This window comes from Plectropomus leopardus, chromosome 23 (genome assembly GCF_026936395.1).
Source record: "Plectropomus leopardus strain MGB_pleo_1.0 chromosome 23, ASM2693639v1, whole genome shotgun sequence".
Lineage (NCBI taxonomy): Eukaryota > Metazoa > Chordata > Actinopteri > Perciformes > Serranidae > Plectropomus > Plectropomus leopardus.
The window spans coordinates 7,986,288-8,006,973 of NC_142198.1; the positions used below are offsets into that span (position 1 = coordinate 7,986,288).

The following is a 20,686-nucleotide window of genomic DNA, read 5'->3' on the forward strand; positions in this document are numbered from 1 at the left end:
AGTTTGATTGCCTTTTGGGTTTTTTTTTTTAGTATTAATCAAATTATGAACTAATACAATTCTAAAGAAATAGCAATTATGATAGTTAAGTTTTCCTTTGAAAGCATAATAAACGTTCCAATTTGAGAAAAAGTAAGAAAATGAGATTTGCCAGTGTTTGTATTCTATCTTTATATAATGAATTACTCATATTCTTTTTTTAAATTAAAAAAATATATGTTTAAATGTAATAGATGGTAATACATTTACTTGTGTGTCTTATTTTATTATCCCTACCATCAAGTTTCTTTAAATCTCAAATAAATGCCCAGAGACCAACCAGTACTCCTATGATGGAATAACACAAACTTGGACCACGTTGCTTAAACACAAATGAAAGAGCTAACCCAACAATTTTAGATGTGATGTCAGGGGCCAGTATTGGCAATTTTAAATGGCCCTCGGCATGTTGTACAAAATATACTATACGTGGCCCCATATATCTACGTTAATAGAGCAAGATCACTTTGCATTTTTTTGCATTCACTTCATGATGGTAGGATCATCACCAGGTAGCAGACATGGCCACAGCAAAGTAGGGTTGTAAGAAAACATCAATACACTTCAGTATCACAGTTTTATTTTTTGTGATGGTGTTGAGAATCTACAGTCATTTTTTTAAAGTGATAGTTTACATGTGTTGTGTTTAAACCCTCGACTGCTAGATATCAGTGCTGTTATCTGTCTTCAGTCACATGACTCTGCCATTCCAACCTAACAACATATTCCCAAAGTGTTAAACATAAATACAGATCTTACTTTTCTGATTGCATTAAAAAAGTACACATTTTTATACTCAAATTGTGTGCATATGGTGAAATGGCCTTTATGAAAATTTTCCTTAAAATTAGGTATAAAAAAATACCACAATATCTTGCCTTGCTTACAGTATTGCAGTATATCAAATTATATTGAATTTAAACCTGTGTCGTGGTATATATCATATTACTAGATTCTTGCTATTACAGAGCCCTACAGCAAAGACAGCATATTGTTTTTCACTGAATGATTCAACAGTTGTGTCTGTATCATTTGTACATTTTTTTGTTTTGTTTTTTTAAATAACCCACGCGATGCAAGAGGCAGTTGGCCCCCTGGTATTTTTACATTATCTAATTCGTTAGTTTGGACACCCCTGAAATAATAAATTCCTGATCGGCATCACATTAATACCACACTAGCAGTGGGGCCCTTTCAAGGACAATACCTTTACTGAAAAGTAAAGTAAGCTCTTAGAGTGTAAAAATCTATTGTTTCATGTCACCCAAGAAAATGGTCTAATAGAAAAGATACTGTGATCCTGATACATGATAAACGTGTCCTGGATAATCTAGGACTGAAGGACCTGGACATCACATTTATAATAAAAAAAAACTATAAACTTAAAAAAACAGCCTCAAATGCCTTTCAAAATATGACTCTTTTTACATAGTTTTAGGGGCTACAAACAGTTAAACAAGACTGCTTAATACAGAAAACAAGCTCTCAGTTCATCTCATACTAATTGCTTTCAAAAGTCACTATCATCATCATAATCTAACACTGGTATCTCATCTTTTTTCTTCTCTTCCTCTTGTTCATCTTTTTCCTTCTCCTCCTCTTCTTCTTCTTCCTCTTCTCCATCACTCTCATCTTCTTTCTTGCTCTCTTTTTTCTGTTGAAACTCCTGGTAGATCCCAGTCAGAGCTTTGGCTGCTTCCAGAGACACTTTCAGATTTCCAATCACCTCCTTGTCTTCATCCACACTCACAACTGGAGGACACAGAAACACAGAGACGGACAAACTGTGAGAAAACTCACACATTATCCACAAATACAAATCCTGGGATAGAAAGCATTCTCCAGAAATGTACATAACATTACACAAAGGCATTTCAAGGGTCTTAGTATCAAAGTATAGCACAAATGCAACACCTACCGTCAATTTGTTGCTCGCTGACATCATTTCCAGTGAGGAGCAGCTCCTGCAGGTCCAGGAAGGCGTGTCCGACGTCCACACACTCCTCATCGTCGTCCATCGGCTCACTGACTACTGTGAACTTTAACCTTGCCGAGACACACACACATACATGCTTCAGTTTTGTGGTTTGGGTCTAAGGACATGAACTGATGCATTCACCCATTCTTTAATCCTTTAAAACCTGGCTTGACGTGACTTCTCTTGTGCTGCGTTCAGACTCCTTTGCAAGTATTAAAACCGTGGCGAATTGATTTGATTTCTTTCGAAATAGTTGGAAAAAAGGAAAAGAAGCATCTTGGAAAGAAATGTTGTGCAAACTGCAGAGATTTTTTTAAAATACTAGGGGAAAATGTCCAGTGCTAATGTTCAGCTAAAGCATTTATACTTTCCACTAATTCCTAGATAATTTCTGCATCACTTCTTCTCAAGTTGTTCATTGTCTTCTTCATGGATTTTTAGGAGAAATCAAGCCAGTTTTCCCAGGTTTCAAAGGGTTAATGTGTAAAATGACACAAAAACAGTGCTGACAATACCTTCCCTGGTTGGGGTCGGTGCCCTCTAACATGGTGTAAAGATAGTGTCTCAGTGGAGCCGACTGTGAACCATCCACATAGATCACTGAGAGAGACAAACAGAGATTTGGGGATTAGAAAATAATTCAAACTTTTGCAGAAACATGTGCAAAGCTCACCTGCTCTCACCTCGTGTAAAGTTGTAGTGAATCTCCTCTCCCTTAGTGGGTTTGCGGAGGGACATGGGTGTTTCTGTCGTCTCCATCGGGACGCCCAGCAGCCGGTATTCCACATAAACACGCTGCACTGACTTGTCCAGCGCTACACTTGAGGACGGTTCCAACATTAGGGACAGAATCTCCACTCTCAGTTTGTCTCCCTGAAACATAAAAAAAACTATTTGAATCATAACATCTGACCGGCTCAGTTAAAACAAAAGGACAAACTTATACCAGATCCACAGATATAAATATGATGCTAAAATCTTCCCTTTTTGATTCATACATTTTCTCTCACTCACACTCGTTCATACCTTCCTCATTTTCCGTTTTGGTGGAATGATGATGATGTCGCTTTGTGAGGAACTTGACTCTGATGACCCTGAGGTTTCACTGTCTCCTGCAGCAGCTGTATAGTAAGTAAAAATAATATTAGAACAACTGGATTTATTTCAATTTTAATTCCACTGGCTAGGCTGAAAATGAAGGCGTGCACATAGGAGAAGTTTGCCTAAAGGCTTTCTAACAGAAATCTATTCATTTTAATCTAAACCAAGATTTTTTCCCCCAACCATAACCATGAATCTTGTCTGGCAGAAAGCCCTCAAGGAAAACCTTTCCTGTCATCTGACATCCCAGTCAGCATGTGGCAGCTTCATATCTGTTCCAGGTCTCCATTCTGTAAAAAAATTGAGGTCAGTGTGGTTCCTACATAATCCTTTTTTTTCAAGGGTGTAGGTTTTGTTTCAAGATCTGAGGGGACACATATTAAGTAGGGGGTCCTTCCCCAAGAAATTCTGGCATCAAACACTTTTTTCCCTAAATTCTGGTGATTTGTAATGCACCAAATTGTGCCTTTTCTGGATCAAATTATGGAGAAAAGGTGATAATATATCCTGTCCCAAACACACACTGTTGCTACACACTCCGTTTTATGGCAGAGTGCAACCATTGCTTTAGTGGTTGCATTCATCCACTAACTACTTCACCGGAGACATTAGCCCTCCACTGCCTGTTCAAGGTGGGAGTGCTGGGCCGTTATGCCGCCTCTCCGTTCTGTAGATAAGTTACCGCAGCCATGGGAGGTAAAACAGTGCTGAAACAGAGGACAGTGGGAAGGGCGGGACTGGTGACGTTTTGATGATGTGTTCTGCGTGCGGCTCACTCTAGGAGACTTAAAAAACAGTTTGAAGCAGTTTACGGCTATCTCAAAGAGGACAACACCATCTATAAATGTCTGCAAACTAGGAAACAATTATATTTGGGAGCTCCTTACTGTCTGAGCAGAAGATGAGAATAGCCATGATTGTTAATAACATGTTATTGTTTAGAAAGCACTGCTGACATGTATGTTATATGTCACAGTGTTATATGTCATATGTTAAGGGGGACATTTCTCCTGTGTCCCCCTAATAATCTGTGCTTATACTTTTTTTTTTTGCATATTTCAACAATGGTAGTTTGCCTTGAAATTACTGAAAGAACCTCAATACAGGTGTTTAAGCCTATTGTGTGTATAAGAATAGTTACCACTCTCACTCCTCTCCTCTTCCTCCTCCTCTTCATCCATTGACACCTGATCCATAGAGGGAAGGTCCTGAGAAGACGAAATTAGATATGAGCCAAAATCCTCTTATTCTGAATATTCTTGTCTGAATAAAGACATATTTTTTCATGTGTAAACAACAATTGTTTTAAGGCCTGTTAAGAGAGAGAAAGAATTTGTACCTGAGTCCTGGCAGAGCTGACAGAGCTTCTCCTCGATGACATGGTGGGTGAAGATCTGAAATTAGATTAAATCATTGATTAAACAATTAAATTCTATAGTAAATTACTGTTTTCCCTCCACAAAAACTTTTAAAAATGTTAAAATCATCAAGCTCTATAATAAGATAATAATGTGCTTTTTAGAAGAAAAGCACAAAGAAAACCTGCAACTTACTTTCTTGTTGACACATGAGAGGGCGTGGTCAGCCTTGGCTCGGGGGTCAGATGGGGTGTGCCCAGGTAAAGGTCAGGTGGCCTCTTGGTGGATCTCTTCCTGTGTGTGGTTGGTGGTTTCACAGAGATGGGTTGCTTGTGATGTAAGATTTTCTGTTTAACAGGCGGAGGCCGAGGCTGTAAACAGACACATACAATAGTAAACAAAATAGTTTTTATGTATGAATTATCATGAAGACACAAACATCAGTTGTGAAGTAAAACCTTACCAAAGCTTTAGACTCTTTTTGCACTGCTTTGGTTTCTCTCGGCTCCAGTTGCTGAGTCTGTGGTAAAGCCACAGAAGAACAAGTATTAAGCTACTGACAGGAATATGTCTTTGAACATATTATACATTTTAGCACTTATACATTGATTTTTGAGCACTTCTTTGCCCAGAAGTCCTACAGCATTATGTTAGTTAGCTGAACACACATTAGACAGGCTAATTGTTGTCATTGCTTTTTATCAGATCATTCACTCTTGTTTGTAAAGAAATGCACATGAGATACATGTACAGTTCCCCAGAGTGTTACTGATAATTCCCAGTGGTGGCATTTAAGCAGGTACATTTACTAAGTACTGCACTTAAATAAAAATCTGACGTACTTTACTTGAGTATTTCCTTTTATCTAACTTTATTCTTCTACTCTTTGAGAGATACATAGTTCTCACAGGACAGCGACCTGACAAACATATGATTATTTCATTGAACATGATGGATTGCTGTACATCAAACGACCCAACAGTATAGAAAAAGACGTTAAAATCAGTGCAACCTTAAACAGCTACAGCAGTAAAATAAATTATATATTTTAATGCAGCAGGAATATTTTACAGTACAATTGAAATTGTTTAAGTACATTTTGGTGAAAACACTTAAGCAAGGTTTTAAATGTAGACTATTTACTTGTAGTGGAGTATTTTTACAGTGTGGTATTAGTACTTTTACTTAAATTAAGTATCGGAATACTTCTTCCACCACTGGTAGTTCCCAAACCTTTTGATACACTAGCATAAATATCACCTTCACTCTGGGCTTGGCTATGGGCCGCTGTGAAGCTTCAGCCTCCTCTCTCCTCCTCTCCTCCCTCTCACTGCTTTCCATTTCTCTGTCCTGTCTTCCAGGTCTACCCAGCGCAGTGTCCGCCGATGGCTGGAAGGGGTACTTCCATTTTATAAAGACCCGGACCATGCCCCGAGGTCCACCAGCTGGATCCCTCAGGACATAATCACCTGGCAGGGCAGAGAGAAAAACAAAAAAAACATGTCAAACTGCTTTTGCGGTAGTTTAGCTTTTGACATGTCACAGGGTTGGCTTCTACCTTCATTTAAATCAATGCTTCTAGTAAGAGACGCAGATGAATAACATAATAGCTTTACTTCTCTCTTGCCCTCACCTCTGATCTCCCGGCCTGTAGCCAGGGCTCGCAGCGGGATGGGGCTCTTTGCCAGATAGGCTGGTGGTATCTGATCATCACTGTCATCAAACACATACACCCACAAACTGCTGGACCTGAGCAAAACAGGAGGGCAGTTGTTCTGAATATCTTGCAAAGATGACGACTATCTAAAGCACAAACTTTGTAAGAATTAGAAAATTTAAATGAACTTTCTTAAGTTCTACAGGGTAAACATCAATAGGACTTAAGTGTTAACTTAGCTGCTGATAAACCCAAACTGTAAAAAAAAAACCTTGCCCTTTCACAGAACATATCAGGAGGGAGAGACCACAATGCGGGAATCAATTATCTTGGTCTGTTTTGTACTGTACTTTGCTTTGGATTCACACCCTGGGACTTTGTTATTGCTATTGTTATTGCTTGCAGTGGGTCTGCCTGGATCTCCTTTGGTTTTGGTCTCTCGGTCTTCATTTCTGACCCTTGATTGATCAATGGACATTCTGGGTCATCACTTCAATAATTTGACATCTGTGTATGTACATTTTCTTTCCTTTGTTATGAGTGAGTGCTGGCAGTCTGTTTCTTTATTGTCTCTTTGTTTTTGGGTTGGTTTCTTTTTCATTTTTTTATCCTGTTCAATCTATTTACTTGTTGGAATATTGTTTTATTGAAAATTTGTATAAATAAAATTATTTTAAAAATTTTAAAAAAACCTTGAAAATGTAACACTTTTTTTTCTGTTTCCAGGCTATCATACCTCAGGTAGTGTAAGACATCGGCTGTGACTGCTAGTGGGTAGCTGGTGGTATCCCTGAACACTGGGTCAGAGGTGGCCTGTATTGTCTGAGAGACGTGAGGCGGCAGGTCGTAGAATCTGTATGTCAGGTAGGCATCAGGAAGCAGTCCAGGCCAGCGAGAATTAAGTCCCACACATCGCTCCAACATAACCACCAACTCATTAGGGATCCCTCCACCGTAGTCATGTAACTCCTGCAAACAGCATCAAAAAATTGCATTTAGGAGGATTCTTTTTCTAAAAAACATATCCCTGTTACACTGGCTAATCCAAACTGTAAACAGTTTTCTTACAGACTATTTTGAGTAGAAAGTTGTTGGAAAAAAAGCTTTAACGTCATGCACTCTATACAGTGAGCTACTGGGGCGTCCGAGCCCCCGAAATTTACAACGTCTGGCTCCACCCCTGCGACACACCACTCGAGGTAAGTGAAAAAAACATCCCCCTCCTTACCTCATGACTAGTGTCTTGCCAGCCAAGAGCGATCTGCACAGGCCTCCTCTGTGTTGCCGTTCTCCAGTCAGCTCCTCTCTCTGGCACAGTGTCTATGGGCTCAGTAGGATTAAACAAACGCACCCAAAAATCCACAACACCAACAAGTGCACCTTCGGACCCTTAGAAAGACAGAGACACACTATTAGGCATGGGTTGATACTAAATTATCAAATTAATGGATATTACCCTTCAGGGTGCATTACGTAATAAACAAGAACATGACAAATTGACATGTCAACAAATAATTAAAGGGTAATTTATCTAGTAAGGTTAGGAACATCTTAATATTGGCAATAACTGCAAGTTAACACTTCGTATGCAGGACAAAAAAACATCACAACTACTTTATTACTTTTTCTTTGAACAATATTACTCACCTGTAATATTGATACTTCCACCGACACGCTCTTCCCTCCTCTCCATAGCACCCATGAGGGACATCTGCCCACATCCATGCGTCACAAACTGGACCCCTCCTAACGCCTGGTGGAGCTCCACTCTGACCCTTGACCCCTGACCTCCCAGCCTGCCCAGATCTCGAGCTGTCAGAGCATAGCGGGACGTGAAGCCATAGTTGGGTTGGCTGCCTGACACCAGAGGAGTGGAGTGGACCTCAAAGTCCAAGAGGCTGTAGGTGCAGAAGGTTACGATGTCTTCATGACTGATGCCACCCATAGTACGAAGCCCTGCTGGGGTAAAGGTGGCACCCTGGACATGCAAAAAAAAAAAACCCAAACAAAACAAACAAAAAAAAAACAAACAGATTTTAGCTTCATGGAAAACTTTAATAAAAAAAAACCCACTAAATTCAGGTACAACAACTGATTTTTTTTAACCTTGAGGTGGATCTCCAACAGTGACTCCCCAGCCTTCAGCTGAGAAAAAGACAGGTCGTCCTCAATGAGCTGTACCACCTCCTGGTCTCCAGCTGGCCATGTGTACTGGATTGGTATGGTCCGTTTGTAGTTCCTGGGGCTGTATGCTAACTCTTTTAACTGAGCTTTAGGACACAAATGTAAAAAAAGAAATTCTGAAAGTTAAAAACATGTTTTAGCTGCTTATGCTAACTTCAGACATGTTTTATATTGGCTTCTTGCTGTTACTACAAAAATGACTATTGTTATTCAAACCTTGTAAAGCGTTAATCTGAAGAGCTCTTTTTGATAAAAGTTTGTCTTTTTCTGCCATCCTCCTCCTGCCCTCCTCCCGCTCTCTCCCCATCCTCTGGTTGACTGTGTTCAACTCTTCCTTGGGATGGAAACAGAGTTAGATTCAAGACAAGTTAAAATGTCAGGAGGAAAATTTAAAGCGTAACTAAACCCCCCACTTTTGGCTTGAGTGCCTCCTCCCTGGAGTGTGAAAAAGGGTAGGGTTGGGAGGGGGGCTAATCATGGCCAGTCACCTAATTGTGCCGCATATCAATCCACAGCACCTCCCTGCTCGCGGTAGACACTCAGAGTGGTCGGTTGGTTAGAGGGCTGCAATGGGATGGAGACAGGGGGTTCCTGCTACCAGGATCAGCTAATATCAAAATTCACTTGCAATAGCCAGGTTTCAACCTTTCAAGGGCAGTCACTAATGAATATTTATACACAATATGTAAAATTACTACTACTAAAATACTTTGCACTCAAATGTCAAGAGTTGGACCTGAATCAATCAACAACACTACTAAATACCTACATGTATTGTTTCTCAACTGAAAAAATTGGTTAGGTGGTTTGATTACTCTTTAAACGAGCTGAGAATCACAGTTTGTGTACATGTGTGTGAAAAATGTATTAAGTATGGGTGTGTGTGTACCTGCAGGTCTTTACTGATATGGTGCTCCAGTAGTAAAAGGTTTCTGGTTTTCTGTAGTTCCAGGACAGTCTCAGCATGCGATGCCTGGATGTTTGCCAGCTCATGGGGTGAATCCTCCACCGTCCCATCAGCCCGGAGGAATTGTAATCCCGCCCTGCTCTCCTGCTGCATCCTAAATGCCTGTAGTTAAAGGGAAAGCATGCAACAAGGTTATAAATCGATTAATTAAGTCTTTAAAAGAAGTCTCAACAGAGAGTAAGAAAAAAGTGTGCAAACCTTGATCTGTATGAGAGTTTCACTGAGATCCTCGACACTCATGTCGAACTCCTGGAAGAGAGAAGATGAAAAGTGTGTCAGGATATGTATTAAATTAGGACAGCTGTTCAGCAGTACATTAATCTTCTTCTCTGACCTTGGTGACAGAGTCCAGTCTGTCCTGCAGAGCAGAAACCTGCTCTCTGTACCGGAGAACCTCCTGTTCCAGATGCTCTTGTTTGTCACTTGCCGTAACAGAAAACTCTACACAAAATGGATGCACACGAAGATAAATGGGATTGTTAATCAGTGTACTGTTTTGTTTTTTTGCTGGAGAGTCTGTTTGCTTCAGCACTGGACAAGTTGTGGCTTCAGGTGTTTCAGGTATTATGGTCTTCTTGAGTGCGAACACATAAAATGAAATGCAACTCCAAATCCATTCCTTGCTGAGACTCTTACCTCTTTCTCGCTCCCTCTGCTCCTCCAATATCTCCTTCTCTCGTCTTAGTTTCTCCATCTCCAGCTCCAGCATGCCTCTCTGCCCCCTCTCTGCTTGCAGCATGTCCTCCAGCCTCTGCATGTCCATGCTGCTAATGATTTCTCCCTGTTCCTCCCTCCTCTGGTTTACTTCCCTATGTTGTTCCACCTTGCCATCATGGTTGCTTTGTACAGATAATGTTCTACAAAGGAAAATAGTTAAAAAATAAACATACAAGGAGAATACACACAAAATGACTTTCAGAAGTCATTGTCAAATGTAGAAATAAAAATTCTTTTCGTATGGACATAAACCTGATCTTAAGTCATGTTCTGCTGCTCCTGCATGGTATCCTGTACATATTATACAACTCAGTTGCCAGAATCATCCTTCAAGCTTCCTGGTTAATGCGCTCAATAACATCTTGTTTTGGACGGCCAACAAGACTTTAACTCCCACCTCTCTAGCAGAGTGTCATAGTTTTCTTTTATTAGATCCCTCTCTCCTTCCAGGTCCAATATCCGCTCCTGTAGCTGAAAAAGAAATAATTAATTAATTTTTAAAACTGACATCCTGTTATATGATCTCTTATGGTCTTTCTTACTAAGGATTAATACGTGCAGCTACAGATGAGGTACCTTGTCTAAGGTCTGTAGAGACAGTGTAGTGGAGGTAAGTTGTCCCTCCAGTGCCAGCACTTTCTGCCTCTCCTGCTTCAGCTGTTCAGTCAGCTCCTCCACTTTCTCCAACAGAGCTCCCTGGCTTTCCCTAAGTGACCTCTGACCCTGTGTTGTACACATGACACACTCAAAATTAATATTACTAAACCTTTTAGACTTTTAGTTTGAAGTATTCATAAAGCTTTTTGAGTAACAGGACATTTACCTCCTCCAGCTGGTTCTCATATGCCTGGAAGGAAGAAAGACAAAAAGAAAGATCTTTTGAGCACCAATTAGTGATCTTACAGTAGTACTAGACCCAAAGTCTTGAGATGACATCATCAAAATATCATAAAATAACAAAAGACAAAATGATTTATAGACAAATAAGGTCATATAACCTCTTGCAGGTTGTTGAACTTCTCCTGGGTGACTCTCAGGGCGGTGCTCTTGTCTGTGAGCTGCTTTTGTAGACGGATCAGATCCACGTTCTCTTTAATAATTATTCTGACGCAGAGATAACAACAGGATTTATTATTTTTATTGACGTGGTTGTTTTATATGCAGATCTAGCAGTTTTAGTAGCTACACTGCAATAGCAGACAGGGAGAAAAATTAAAAATAAAATTGGAAGTAAAGTCAGATATGCTTCTCCTCTTGTGAATGGCTAAACACTTTTTACAGTATCTTTATTTTTTCAATTTAATTCTGGGAAAGCACACAGAAATTGACTCAAATATTTTTTTTCTTTGATTAAATTACAATGCAGCCATCCACAAACTTCTGAAGTAGCTGTAATATTAGCATTAGAAAAATGAATAGCTGTGTGTGCTGTAGTCACCTGTGTCTGTCAGCCTGTTGCTTCCTCATCTCTCTCACTGTTCCCTCGATCTCTTTCTCTTTCTCTCTCAGCGTGTCTCTGAGCGCCTGCGCTGTCAGCTCCAGCTCTGCAGCCCTCACCTGCTCTGTCACACTGGACCGGCTGGGAGGGAGACATATGGAGGGCGGATGGAGGAGAAAGAGAGGGTATTAGAGTAACGATGATGATATGAGGAGAGGTAAGAAAACAGCCACTTATATCTGCTTACACACTTACAATCTCTCCATCTCTGCCCTGGTGTCTTCCAGCGTGGATCCGTAGCGAGGCGGGGCAGTCTGGGCTGCCCTCCTGACTCCGCCCTCCACTTCCATACTTTTACCTGAAAAGAAGAGGAGAAAGGAAAAAGGGAATAAGGTCAAAGGTAAAAGAGGCGGCAGCAGTCACCTTGTCCTACATGAATATGTAATATATTACACATATTCACCTTTACTGAACCTATATGGTGTGCGTCCCCCGAGGTCCATAACGTGCTGCCTGGCCAGGCTCAGTTTGTTCTGCAGAACCACTTTCTGGCTCTCCAGCATAGCCACTCGGGCTTCCAGCTCCTGTATGGTGTCCTCCATATCTCTCTCCTTCACTGCACCGGACCCAGGACGGGTCTGACGGAGACGCATCAGTCTGGTGGACATCCTGAGGCAAGAAAGAGGAGGGCAATTCATATCAGGGATCAGGGAACTTGTCTTTATCATGTATCTTTTAAAATCACATCTTAGGGCTATAACAGAGATGACTTTGACGTTACCGATTCTGCCCAAATGTCTGGTGTTAGGTTCAGTCATTCAGGACTGTGTCATTGTTCTGTTACCTGCGTAACCTCTGCTCCTGTGTGCGAGTGTGTTGTCTTAGCAGACTGTTTTCTTCTTGGAGTCTGAGACACAGGTCCTCCAGGTGCTCTCTGGGAAACCGAAACAGGCGCTGAGGATCTGCTGAAGAGAGAAACAAACAGAGAAGAGGAAAGAGGTGAAAAATATAAAAGCACTTTCTTAGTGTGTTCCATGCATAGGCAACTGGAAATCTGAGTTAAGGTAACAGGTCACTGATAATTTATTGATGACTAATTTGAAGAGATATGCTAATGGATTAAAAACTAACAGCTGTGAAAATTGTCACAGGATGTCATGGACACATGAGAAGTGGTTTGAGGTCAATATACTCATAAATGAGCAAGCTATTGGAAAAAAGACATTGAAATGTGCATATTTAAGGACTTACGTGATAATATGCTAAAAGATTTGCTAAGGGCTTTTCCACAAAATAACAGCTGCAAAAGTTGGGACAGGATGTCACACACACACAGGGACTGATTTCATGCCAATATTTTCATACATGAGCAAGCTATTGACAAGAGATTTGCTCAGGACTTTTCAAAAGACTGACAGCTGTGAAAGTTGTGACATGATAACCAAGAAACGGGAGAAGTGGTTTGATGTCAGTTTATCCAAAAATGAGCAAATTGTTGACAACACAATCTCAAAATATGCATATTTGAAGCAAAAAGTCCCTGATAACTTGATAATGATGATTAGGGATTTTCTCGGGGCTCTTTTCCAAAAACTAACAGCTGTGAAAGTTGTGACAGGATGTCACAGACACATATAAGAAGTGGTCTGATGTCAATATATTCATAAATGAGCAAGCTACTGAACTCAAAACCTTAAAATTTGCATTTTCAAAGCTACTGTAGGTCACTGATAATTATGCTAAGAGATTTGGTAGGGGCTTTTTAAAAAGCTGTCAAAGTTGTGACAGGATGTTTAAGACGCATGGGAACTAGTTTAATGTCAATATATTCTTAAATGAGCGAGCTATTGAAATCACAACCTTGAAATATGCATATTAAAGGCAATAGGTCAGTGATACTAAGGGGTTTTCCGAGGGCTCTTTTCAAGTAACAGCTGTGAAAAGTGTGACAGGATGTCCAATACACGTGGGAAGTGGTTGGATGTCAAAATATTCATAAATGAGCAACCTACTAAAATCATAACCTTGAAATGTGCATATGTAAAATCTGAAAGGATGACACTTTTGTAAAGTGGTTTTACCTTTTGTCCTCATGACATGATGCTTCTTCCATGGCTTCACATCACGTAAAGTATCTGAGGAAAACACAGACAGTTTTAGACTGTATATACACACACACACACACACACACACACACACACACACATAAACTTTGAATCGATTAAACCATTCCAGTTTCTGAAGGAAATATAGGGTGAAAGAGGGAAAGAGGTAGAATCTAAAATTGATTTTCCTGCAAATTTCTTATGTTGGCTGTTATTGGTACACACAAACCTGGGACAGTCGGCATCAGTCCCCCCCTCATCAGTCCCACATCCCTGACGGGGAGATCCCCAGCTGTCTCGTCCAACACTGGCGACATGACAGTTCTCCACTTAGACTCAGCCAATCAGAGAGCTCCAGTCTTTGAAACGTCACAGCAAACTTCTCATATTGATCCACTCTGCTGGTTCACTGGCCTCTGTCCAAGTGACGTCACCAACTGGAATGTAGACTGAAGAAAGATATTTAAAAGGTTCTTAGGACAGTAGCAAAGCACAGACATCTGAAAAGTAAAGTTCAATCTTGTGACCATGACGTGTTACATTTACAGTTTTGTAACTAGAGAGCCTTCCAAAACATCCTTTCCTAGCAGTGTGGGGCTTAATGAGATCCAAGCTGTTGGAGGCAGTGCTTTCCACTGACACACACACACACACACACACACACACACACACACACACACACACACACACAAACACACACACAGAGAAGTATACTTCTAAACCTAGTTAATGGCAAAAGGCAGGAAATTGAGGTCCTTCAGTGGAAGATCTACTTTTTAGGTGACACTTGTAATCACGACCTCAACACTCACACTGGTATTAAATACTCAAGCCTGGAGAAGCTGCCATCTCTGGCAGCGTTTGCTTCACTATATGAAGTTAAAGCCAAATGTGGCAGTTCCTAAATGTATTATCTGTTTTAAGGACAACATTGCTGCACAATAAATGATAAATAGTGGAAATCCTCTCTTACAATAACAGACATCAACATTTAAAAACTATACTAACAAAGATTTGACTTACCTTTGTTTGTTGGCCATCCAAATAGGTTTTACCTTTAGTAAAGACGTGTGTGTTCTTGCTTCAGTCTTGTGTTCAGTATAACGCATGTGTGTCTCCGCCCTGTGCTTGGATGATATCAGTTTTAATCCCTCTTCATCCCTTACACCGTCTTTCTTTCCCAAGCGCTCTCTTTACAGATATGTTTCCTAATTCCTGTATTCTTTCAGATATTCACATCAGTATTTAATGATTACGTGCATCATTTTGTGCTTGTGTGCATGCATTCAGTGAAATTCCTTTCAGCGCTGTGTGTGTATACAGCGCTCAAATGTGTATATCATGTTTCCTCACAAGACTCAATCCTGAAGTCTGCTTCAATGCTCCATATGCCTTGAAGCTAATCTCATCCCTGTGCTAATCTGATTAGCAACCCTTAGGCTGTTCAATCTAAAACGTGGTCTGAAGTCAGTTTTATGGTTAGCCTTTAATGTCTGGGGATGGGTATTATTGGAATGAGGCAGGTCTAAGATCAGTGCACAAGGTGTTACTTTTTAAGAGCGCACACGTGAAGGGAAGAAGAAAAAGGAGGAGAGGTAAGCAGGTAACAGATATAACAGTTTATAGAAGGAGAAGGGTATCAGAAACAATATATGATCCATGTGCAACAGTGATGAATGAAACATGAATTGTCTGATCAAAAAGTTTCTGTATCAACAGAGAGAGCAGTTTTATGCTGTTTAAAATAAAATACACATTCCACATCATATTGTGATGTCATCTAAATCCACGTCTCCACTAACAGGGCGGATGCTAAGTGGTGATTTGTTGCTGCCGTTGTCACACATATCTGGGTTAAAAAATGGAAACATGGCCTCGGTGAACTGAAATTGTGTAAAGGAATAAATGTGTGACTTGACTTCTGCGTCATAGAATGCCACTGTCCCTTCCTCGTAATCCAAAAACACCCCAACAACCTGCGGCCTCTGAGAGAGACACAGCAGCTTTGCCTGTCCTGCACATGCGTGGTACTCACTGCCCTTCCTCAAACAAACAGTCCAATAACCATCCTCTGGACTCAGTGTCACCACGCCCTTCCTGTTGACCGTCTGTCGAGCCACACCCAAGTCCCACGCTGTTTTGTCTACCACTTCGACCTCCCAGTAGTGCCTCCCTGTGGTGAAACCCTGGGTAGCAAGAGTGGCTCAGGTCAATGTTTATCTCTCAGAGCGAAGCAGGAAGACAAAACATCCCTACAGACATACAAACTGTATTTACCATGGTGGCGAGGACACATGGTGCCGTGTCAAAACGCTCTGGTATGTCCTCCTGGTTCTGTTCAACATCTCCATCCCAGATCTGTCTCCGATCCTCAGATAGGACCAGCCATGGGTTGGCTGTCCTGGGGTCCAGACGAACATCAGCTGGTATGCAGACATAGTTGATAAGGAATTTCATTTTCCCCTTTTTCCTGAGATTAATTTCTTATTTTCATTTTTCATTTCCATCAATTTTTTTTAGTGTTACAAATGCAGGTAATGTCCAGTTGTACACCAGTAGTATCTGTAAACATCCTGTGGCTTACATTGTTATGATAAAAAAATACCCAATAGATTAATAAAGTGAGAATTATTTGTACTTGCAGACCCATACCTGTTCAGGTTTAATTATAAATAATACATCAGATTTCCAGTCAGTTTTTAAATTTTTTTTTTTATTTTTAATGTTCCCTCATTTTTGTCTAGTCACTGGTACAGTATTTAACCCTATGAAACCTGGTCCAACATCAGTTTTCTTGTGCTGTGTTCAGATGCCTCTCAAGAGCTATTTAAACCTTTGAAACTTGAGCAAATTGGTTTGATTTTTTTCAAAAACAAAAGGTCAAAAGGTAAAAAACTTGGCAAGAAATGTCCCACAAAATGCAAGAAATAAGTAAACGTAATGAATAAAAGTATCAAAAAGCAAAATGTTTAGAAAACTCTATTCATAATCATTATAATTAGATATTTCAAATAATGTTAGAGAAAAAAACATATTATTTAATTTTCTGCACCTTTTTTCGGTGACTTTCTTTTTTAAAATCATTATTCTTTTTCGCTTATTTTCAGGTAAATTTATTGTAAACTTTTACTAATTTAGTAAGTTGCTCATTATCTTCTTTCCATGTTTTTAAAAGGAAATCAGACTTATTTGTTCAGGTTTCAAAGGGTTAACGGAATCCTTTAAGGAACACACACACACACACACACACACACACACACACACACACACACACACACACACATATATTATAACTATTATTACTGTTGTTAGAATTGTTATAGTTCCTGGGAAGGTGGGGTATGTGGGGTTTGTTTGTATTATTTTTTTTTTACTGAAAAACCTATAAAGTTTGAAAAAAAAAGATAAATGAGAAAACAGTGACAGATGGTGAAAGATGTTTTGTTGACAGTATTTTACGGTTCAACTGTACCTGCATACTGCTGCATCTTCTCATGCTCTGTAAGTTAATAAGAACATATGATCGAAAATAAAATAAACGCTTATGTACATGACATGTAAGAGGATATTTTGTCATAGAATGTAGTGATGTGATTGACTATAAATCTTTTTAGAGGCTGACCTTGAATGGAAAGTTTTTCCAATGCTGATTGAAGCTGCTGTTCAATGTTGGCCACTGCTCTCCTTAAAGTCCCCAAACATGTGTCTGAATGGACAATGATTTCAGCGCAGGCTTTGAGCGATGGAGGAGAACTCAAAGCTGGAAACCTCTGACACAAATATGTCAAATAAGTGAGAGACAGCTTTAAAGCAGAGAACAGAGGAGGCCAGACATGTGACTGTAGGACTGTATGACTATCAAATGTCAAATATCTTAATGTGAGACGACTCCTGACCTGCAGAAGATGGAGGTGGTCCTCAGTGTGAGAAAGCTGCTCCATCTCACTCCTCCTCCTCTCCAGTTCAGTGATTTCCAGCTCCAGCTCTGTGATGAGCCTCTCCGCCCTCTGCTCTGCTGCTGCCTGCTTCCTCTGGATCACCTCCACCAGCTCCACCTGATTTCTCTCCAAAGAACGAACCAGAGCGGAGAGGACCTCTGTGCTTTCAGCTATGTCCCTTTTTGAGTTTTCCTGCAGACATTGGAAAAAAAGTGCATTGTTTAAATCTCCCTTCCCCTCAAATATGTGCTTTACTTATTGATACTTCACCTGGATGTGTAAGCACTAATGTAACGAGATACAAATAGACTCTAGGCAGAATTATGATATATTTATATCTATCTTTAGATGGTTTGGGACTATTATTGGAGTAGTATGAATACTTTTTCTGCTATGTGCACTCATACCTTCTACTCATTTTTAGATTTAAATTTTGCTTGTGTGAAAAGATGCATGTGTTTAGCCTCTTTTCTTACATTCTTATACATTAAGCTGTTTTAACTGCTGTCACAATGGTCCTATTACCAAACAGGAAACATCAAAATAATTCAATGATTTTATTTAAACTGACTTTGCTGAGCTCCACAGAATGTTTGATCTCCTCCACTTTCTGCAGTCTGTCCTGGATCATCTGCTGAACATCAGCCTCAATCCTTTTCATCTGAGCCTGAACATCAGAGCAGGAATAAAAAAAACAGAACTCAATCAATGGCTGCTAATGTATTTGATGGGATGATGGCACAATGATGAGGGGGTCTGAGACCTCACCTTCTTCTGCTGACTCTCTCGCTCCACTGGGACAGTGTCGTGACAGCGGTGGTCAGTCTCAGTGCACAGCACACACACACACCTCTGGTCACTCCTACAGAACAGCTCCAGGAGCCTTTGGTGCCTTTTACACATCCGGCTCTCCAGCGTTGCCACAGGTTCGATCAGCTTGTGGATCTTCAAGGTAGCGACTCTCAGGTGTGGCTCCAGGTGACTCTCGCAATATGAGGTCAGACACACAAGGCAGGACTTCAGGGCCTTTGTTTGCTTTCCCACACACACATCGCAATATATACATTTTCCAGCTATTGACATCACTCCATTATGCTTTCTTGCTCGGATCTGCTCTGACATTTCCTTGGCAAAGGAGTTTTCACAAAGCTCTGGGCGGCCTTCAAAGACTGTCTGACATTTGGGACAGCTGATGACAAGGCCGTTGTCCCAGCGTGATGTGATGCAGGTGAAGCAGAAGCTGTGACCACATGGGATGGAGACGGGCTCAGAGAAAACCTCTTCACAGATGCAACACTGAAACTGCACCTCTGACAGGAGAACGCTGGGGGAGGCCATGATCTATGAAATACAGAAAGACCATTGTTAACTGAATATGAACAAGAAATTAATCATTTACATTCAGAGAGACAGATGAAATGTGGTTTAGTAACAATGTTGATCACCTAAAAATTAAAGACATCTATAAAACATATTGGCCACAGAGTTTTTTAGAGCTGTTGTCTTGTCTTTGTTGCAGGCATTATGAACTCCTGAACTTCTTTATCATTAACTTTGAAGTATTCAAAGCTGCACACTGGCCAAAGTTCAGCTGCACATGACTCAGCCTCTCTCTCACTCTCTACGCTTAGCTTGAAACACGGATTGAATACACCCATTACAATCCCCAAAATAACAGGTATCATCCTGCAAATATTCTCATGTACCACACTCTAATACTACACACTACACCGCAGAATACTGGCTTGACTGGCTTGTTCGATTCCATCAAACCTGCCTGGCACCAGACAAAGCAGAAACATCACTGAAACATCTTATGTCTTGAAAGTCTTGGTAATCAAAATACTAACATGTTATCATTTGGTCTTTGGTCTTGGTCTTACCTTTTTGTTGAATGTGCAATGTGGCCTCTGAGGTAGCAAAGGCAAACACTGGCAGTGTGGTGAAGCCAAAGTCCTCTTGGTTTCGCTGTTACCACTCCCTCTGGGACCTTTTTATCCTCCAGAGCTTTTCAACCCCACCGTTGTTCCAGGGTGGGAGGAGTAATGCCTAGATCAGGTGCCCTGCTGGGTTTGTATTCTTTCTTTCTTTGTATTGCCTTGTACAATAGTATTGTGTTTGTATTGTCTGTTTATTGGACTGAGCAACAAGGAAGTACATGAATAAAGCTCAGTCACACTCATCACTTCACTTTTCCTTGGCGTTTGGATCTCAAATGGACAGAAACAGATTATGTTTACCATGTTCTGTAATGTTCAAACTGATAGTATTTATTTTTATTTATTTATTTTTAATAAATATACACTCATTCTGAATTCGATGTTCCAAAAAATTTGGGACAGGGGCATGTTTACCACTGTTACATCACCTTTTCTTTTAACAACACTGATGTTGAAGTTTTGAGAATTCTGTCCTATTTTTACTTGATATATAAATTAGTCTTTTGTTGCCACTGTCCCACCTAGTTTTCGAGTGTTGAAGGCATCAAATACAGAATGATTGTATTTCACAAAAAAGTCCATCAGTTTGAACATTAAATATCCCTTTGTTTGTTTATCCACAAACAATCACAATACTTCACATTGACAGAAAACCCCCCAAACAAACACAGAATACCCAATGTCTTAGCAGAGATAAATGGACTATTGCAGAAACCATGGGAAGTAGATTTGTTTTGGGAGAGATCCCTGCTGTTGTCAGTGCAGAAAATTAAGTTGTATAAAGTTCTTTCAAAACCTCACATTAAAACAATAAAAATCCAGGATCAGGTGACCTCTAAACTGCACACACGAGTCCAAAATAATTGCACAACTCTTGAAATAGGTCTTGATGTTCAGTAAAATAGTGATGAAATAAGTAGTAGTTTAAAAATAATGTCAACAGTGGTGAAAGAGCTATCAAAAGTTCCTGGAAAAAAATCTTGAGAAAGAAAGAATTCCTGCATTTTTCTTTTTTGCTAAAGTTTTATAACCAGTGTATTCCAAAGTTTCACTTCAATTGGCACATGGCTCATTAGAAGTATAAAATGGTAAAGCTCTGATAAATTGTTTTGTGTTGTAACTGATAAAACGGTTTAATATGAAAATTGTTGGGTAGTACATACACTTCTGATAGAAATAATACTTGGAGGTATCTAAAAAGTCCTTCTCATAGCTGTTCAGCATAAAGACCATTTTGTAGACAAAGAAGTGCCATTTCTTCTTT

The 20,686-nt window shown here is 40.1% G+C and overlaps 2 protein-coding genes across 3 annotated transcripts; both read right to left on the minus strand.

Annotated features, from left to right (window-relative positions):
* Positions 1 to 602: 602 nt before the first annotated feature.
* On the minus strand, positions 603 to 14,998 carry rpgrip1 (RPGR interacting protein 1). 2 transcript variants are annotated; one of them, XM_088073683.1, is made up of 31 exons: positions 14,568 to 14,998; positions 13,774 to 13,993; positions 13,521 to 13,574; positions 12,284 to 12,401; positions 11,903 to 12,108; positions 11,695 to 11,797; positions 11,440 to 11,580; positions 11,000 to 11,105; positions 10,825 to 10,848; positions 10,578 to 10,724; positions 10,399 to 10,472; positions 9,921 to 10,141; positions 9,619 to 9,725; positions 9,483 to 9,533; positions 9,207 to 9,386; positions 8,534 to 8,651; positions 8,240 to 8,403; positions 7,781 to 8,111; positions 7,362 to 7,522; positions 6,870 to 7,102; positions 6,110 to 6,225; positions 5,737 to 5,945; positions 4,940 to 4,996; positions 4,672 to 4,847; positions 4,458 to 4,512; positions 4,260 to 4,326; positions 3,044 to 3,138; positions 2,701 to 2,890; positions 2,533 to 2,617; positions 1,958 to 2,085; positions 603 to 1,791 (listed from the first exon to the last, which is right to left on the minus strand). In XM_088073683.1, the coding sequence occupies exons 2-31, from the start codon at positions 13,859 to 13,861 to the stop codon at positions 1,550 to 1,552; spliced, it is 4,047 nt and encodes a 1,348-aa protein (XP_087929809.1). In that variant the 5' UTR covers positions 13,862 to 13,993; positions 14,568 to 14,998; the 3' UTR covers positions 603 to 1,549. The 2 variants fall into 2 exon arrangements, with proteins under 2 accessions (XP_087929809.1, XP_042367761.1); XM_042511827.2 differs by having other exon boundaries at positions 12,284 to 12,404.
* Positions 14,999 to 15,148: 150 nt separating this feature from the next.
* Positions 15,149 to 19,544, minus strand: LOC121962261 (E3 ubiquitin-protein ligase TRIM39-like). The gene is made up of 8 exons (XM_042512490.2): positions 19,366 to 19,544; positions 18,251 to 18,823; positions 18,054 to 18,149; positions 17,441 to 17,674; positions 17,167 to 17,314; positions 17,017 to 17,043; positions 15,822 to 15,967; positions 15,149 to 15,730 (listed from the first exon to the last, which is right to left on the minus strand). Exons 2-8 carry the CDS (start codon positions 18,818 to 18,820, stop codon positions 15,308 to 15,310), a joined length of 1,644 nt encoding a protein of 547 aa, XP_042368424.1. The 5' UTR covers positions 18,821 to 18,823; positions 19,366 to 19,544; the 3' UTR covers positions 15,149 to 15,307.
* Between the last annotated feature and the right edge of the window lie 1,142 nt (positions 19,545 to 20,686).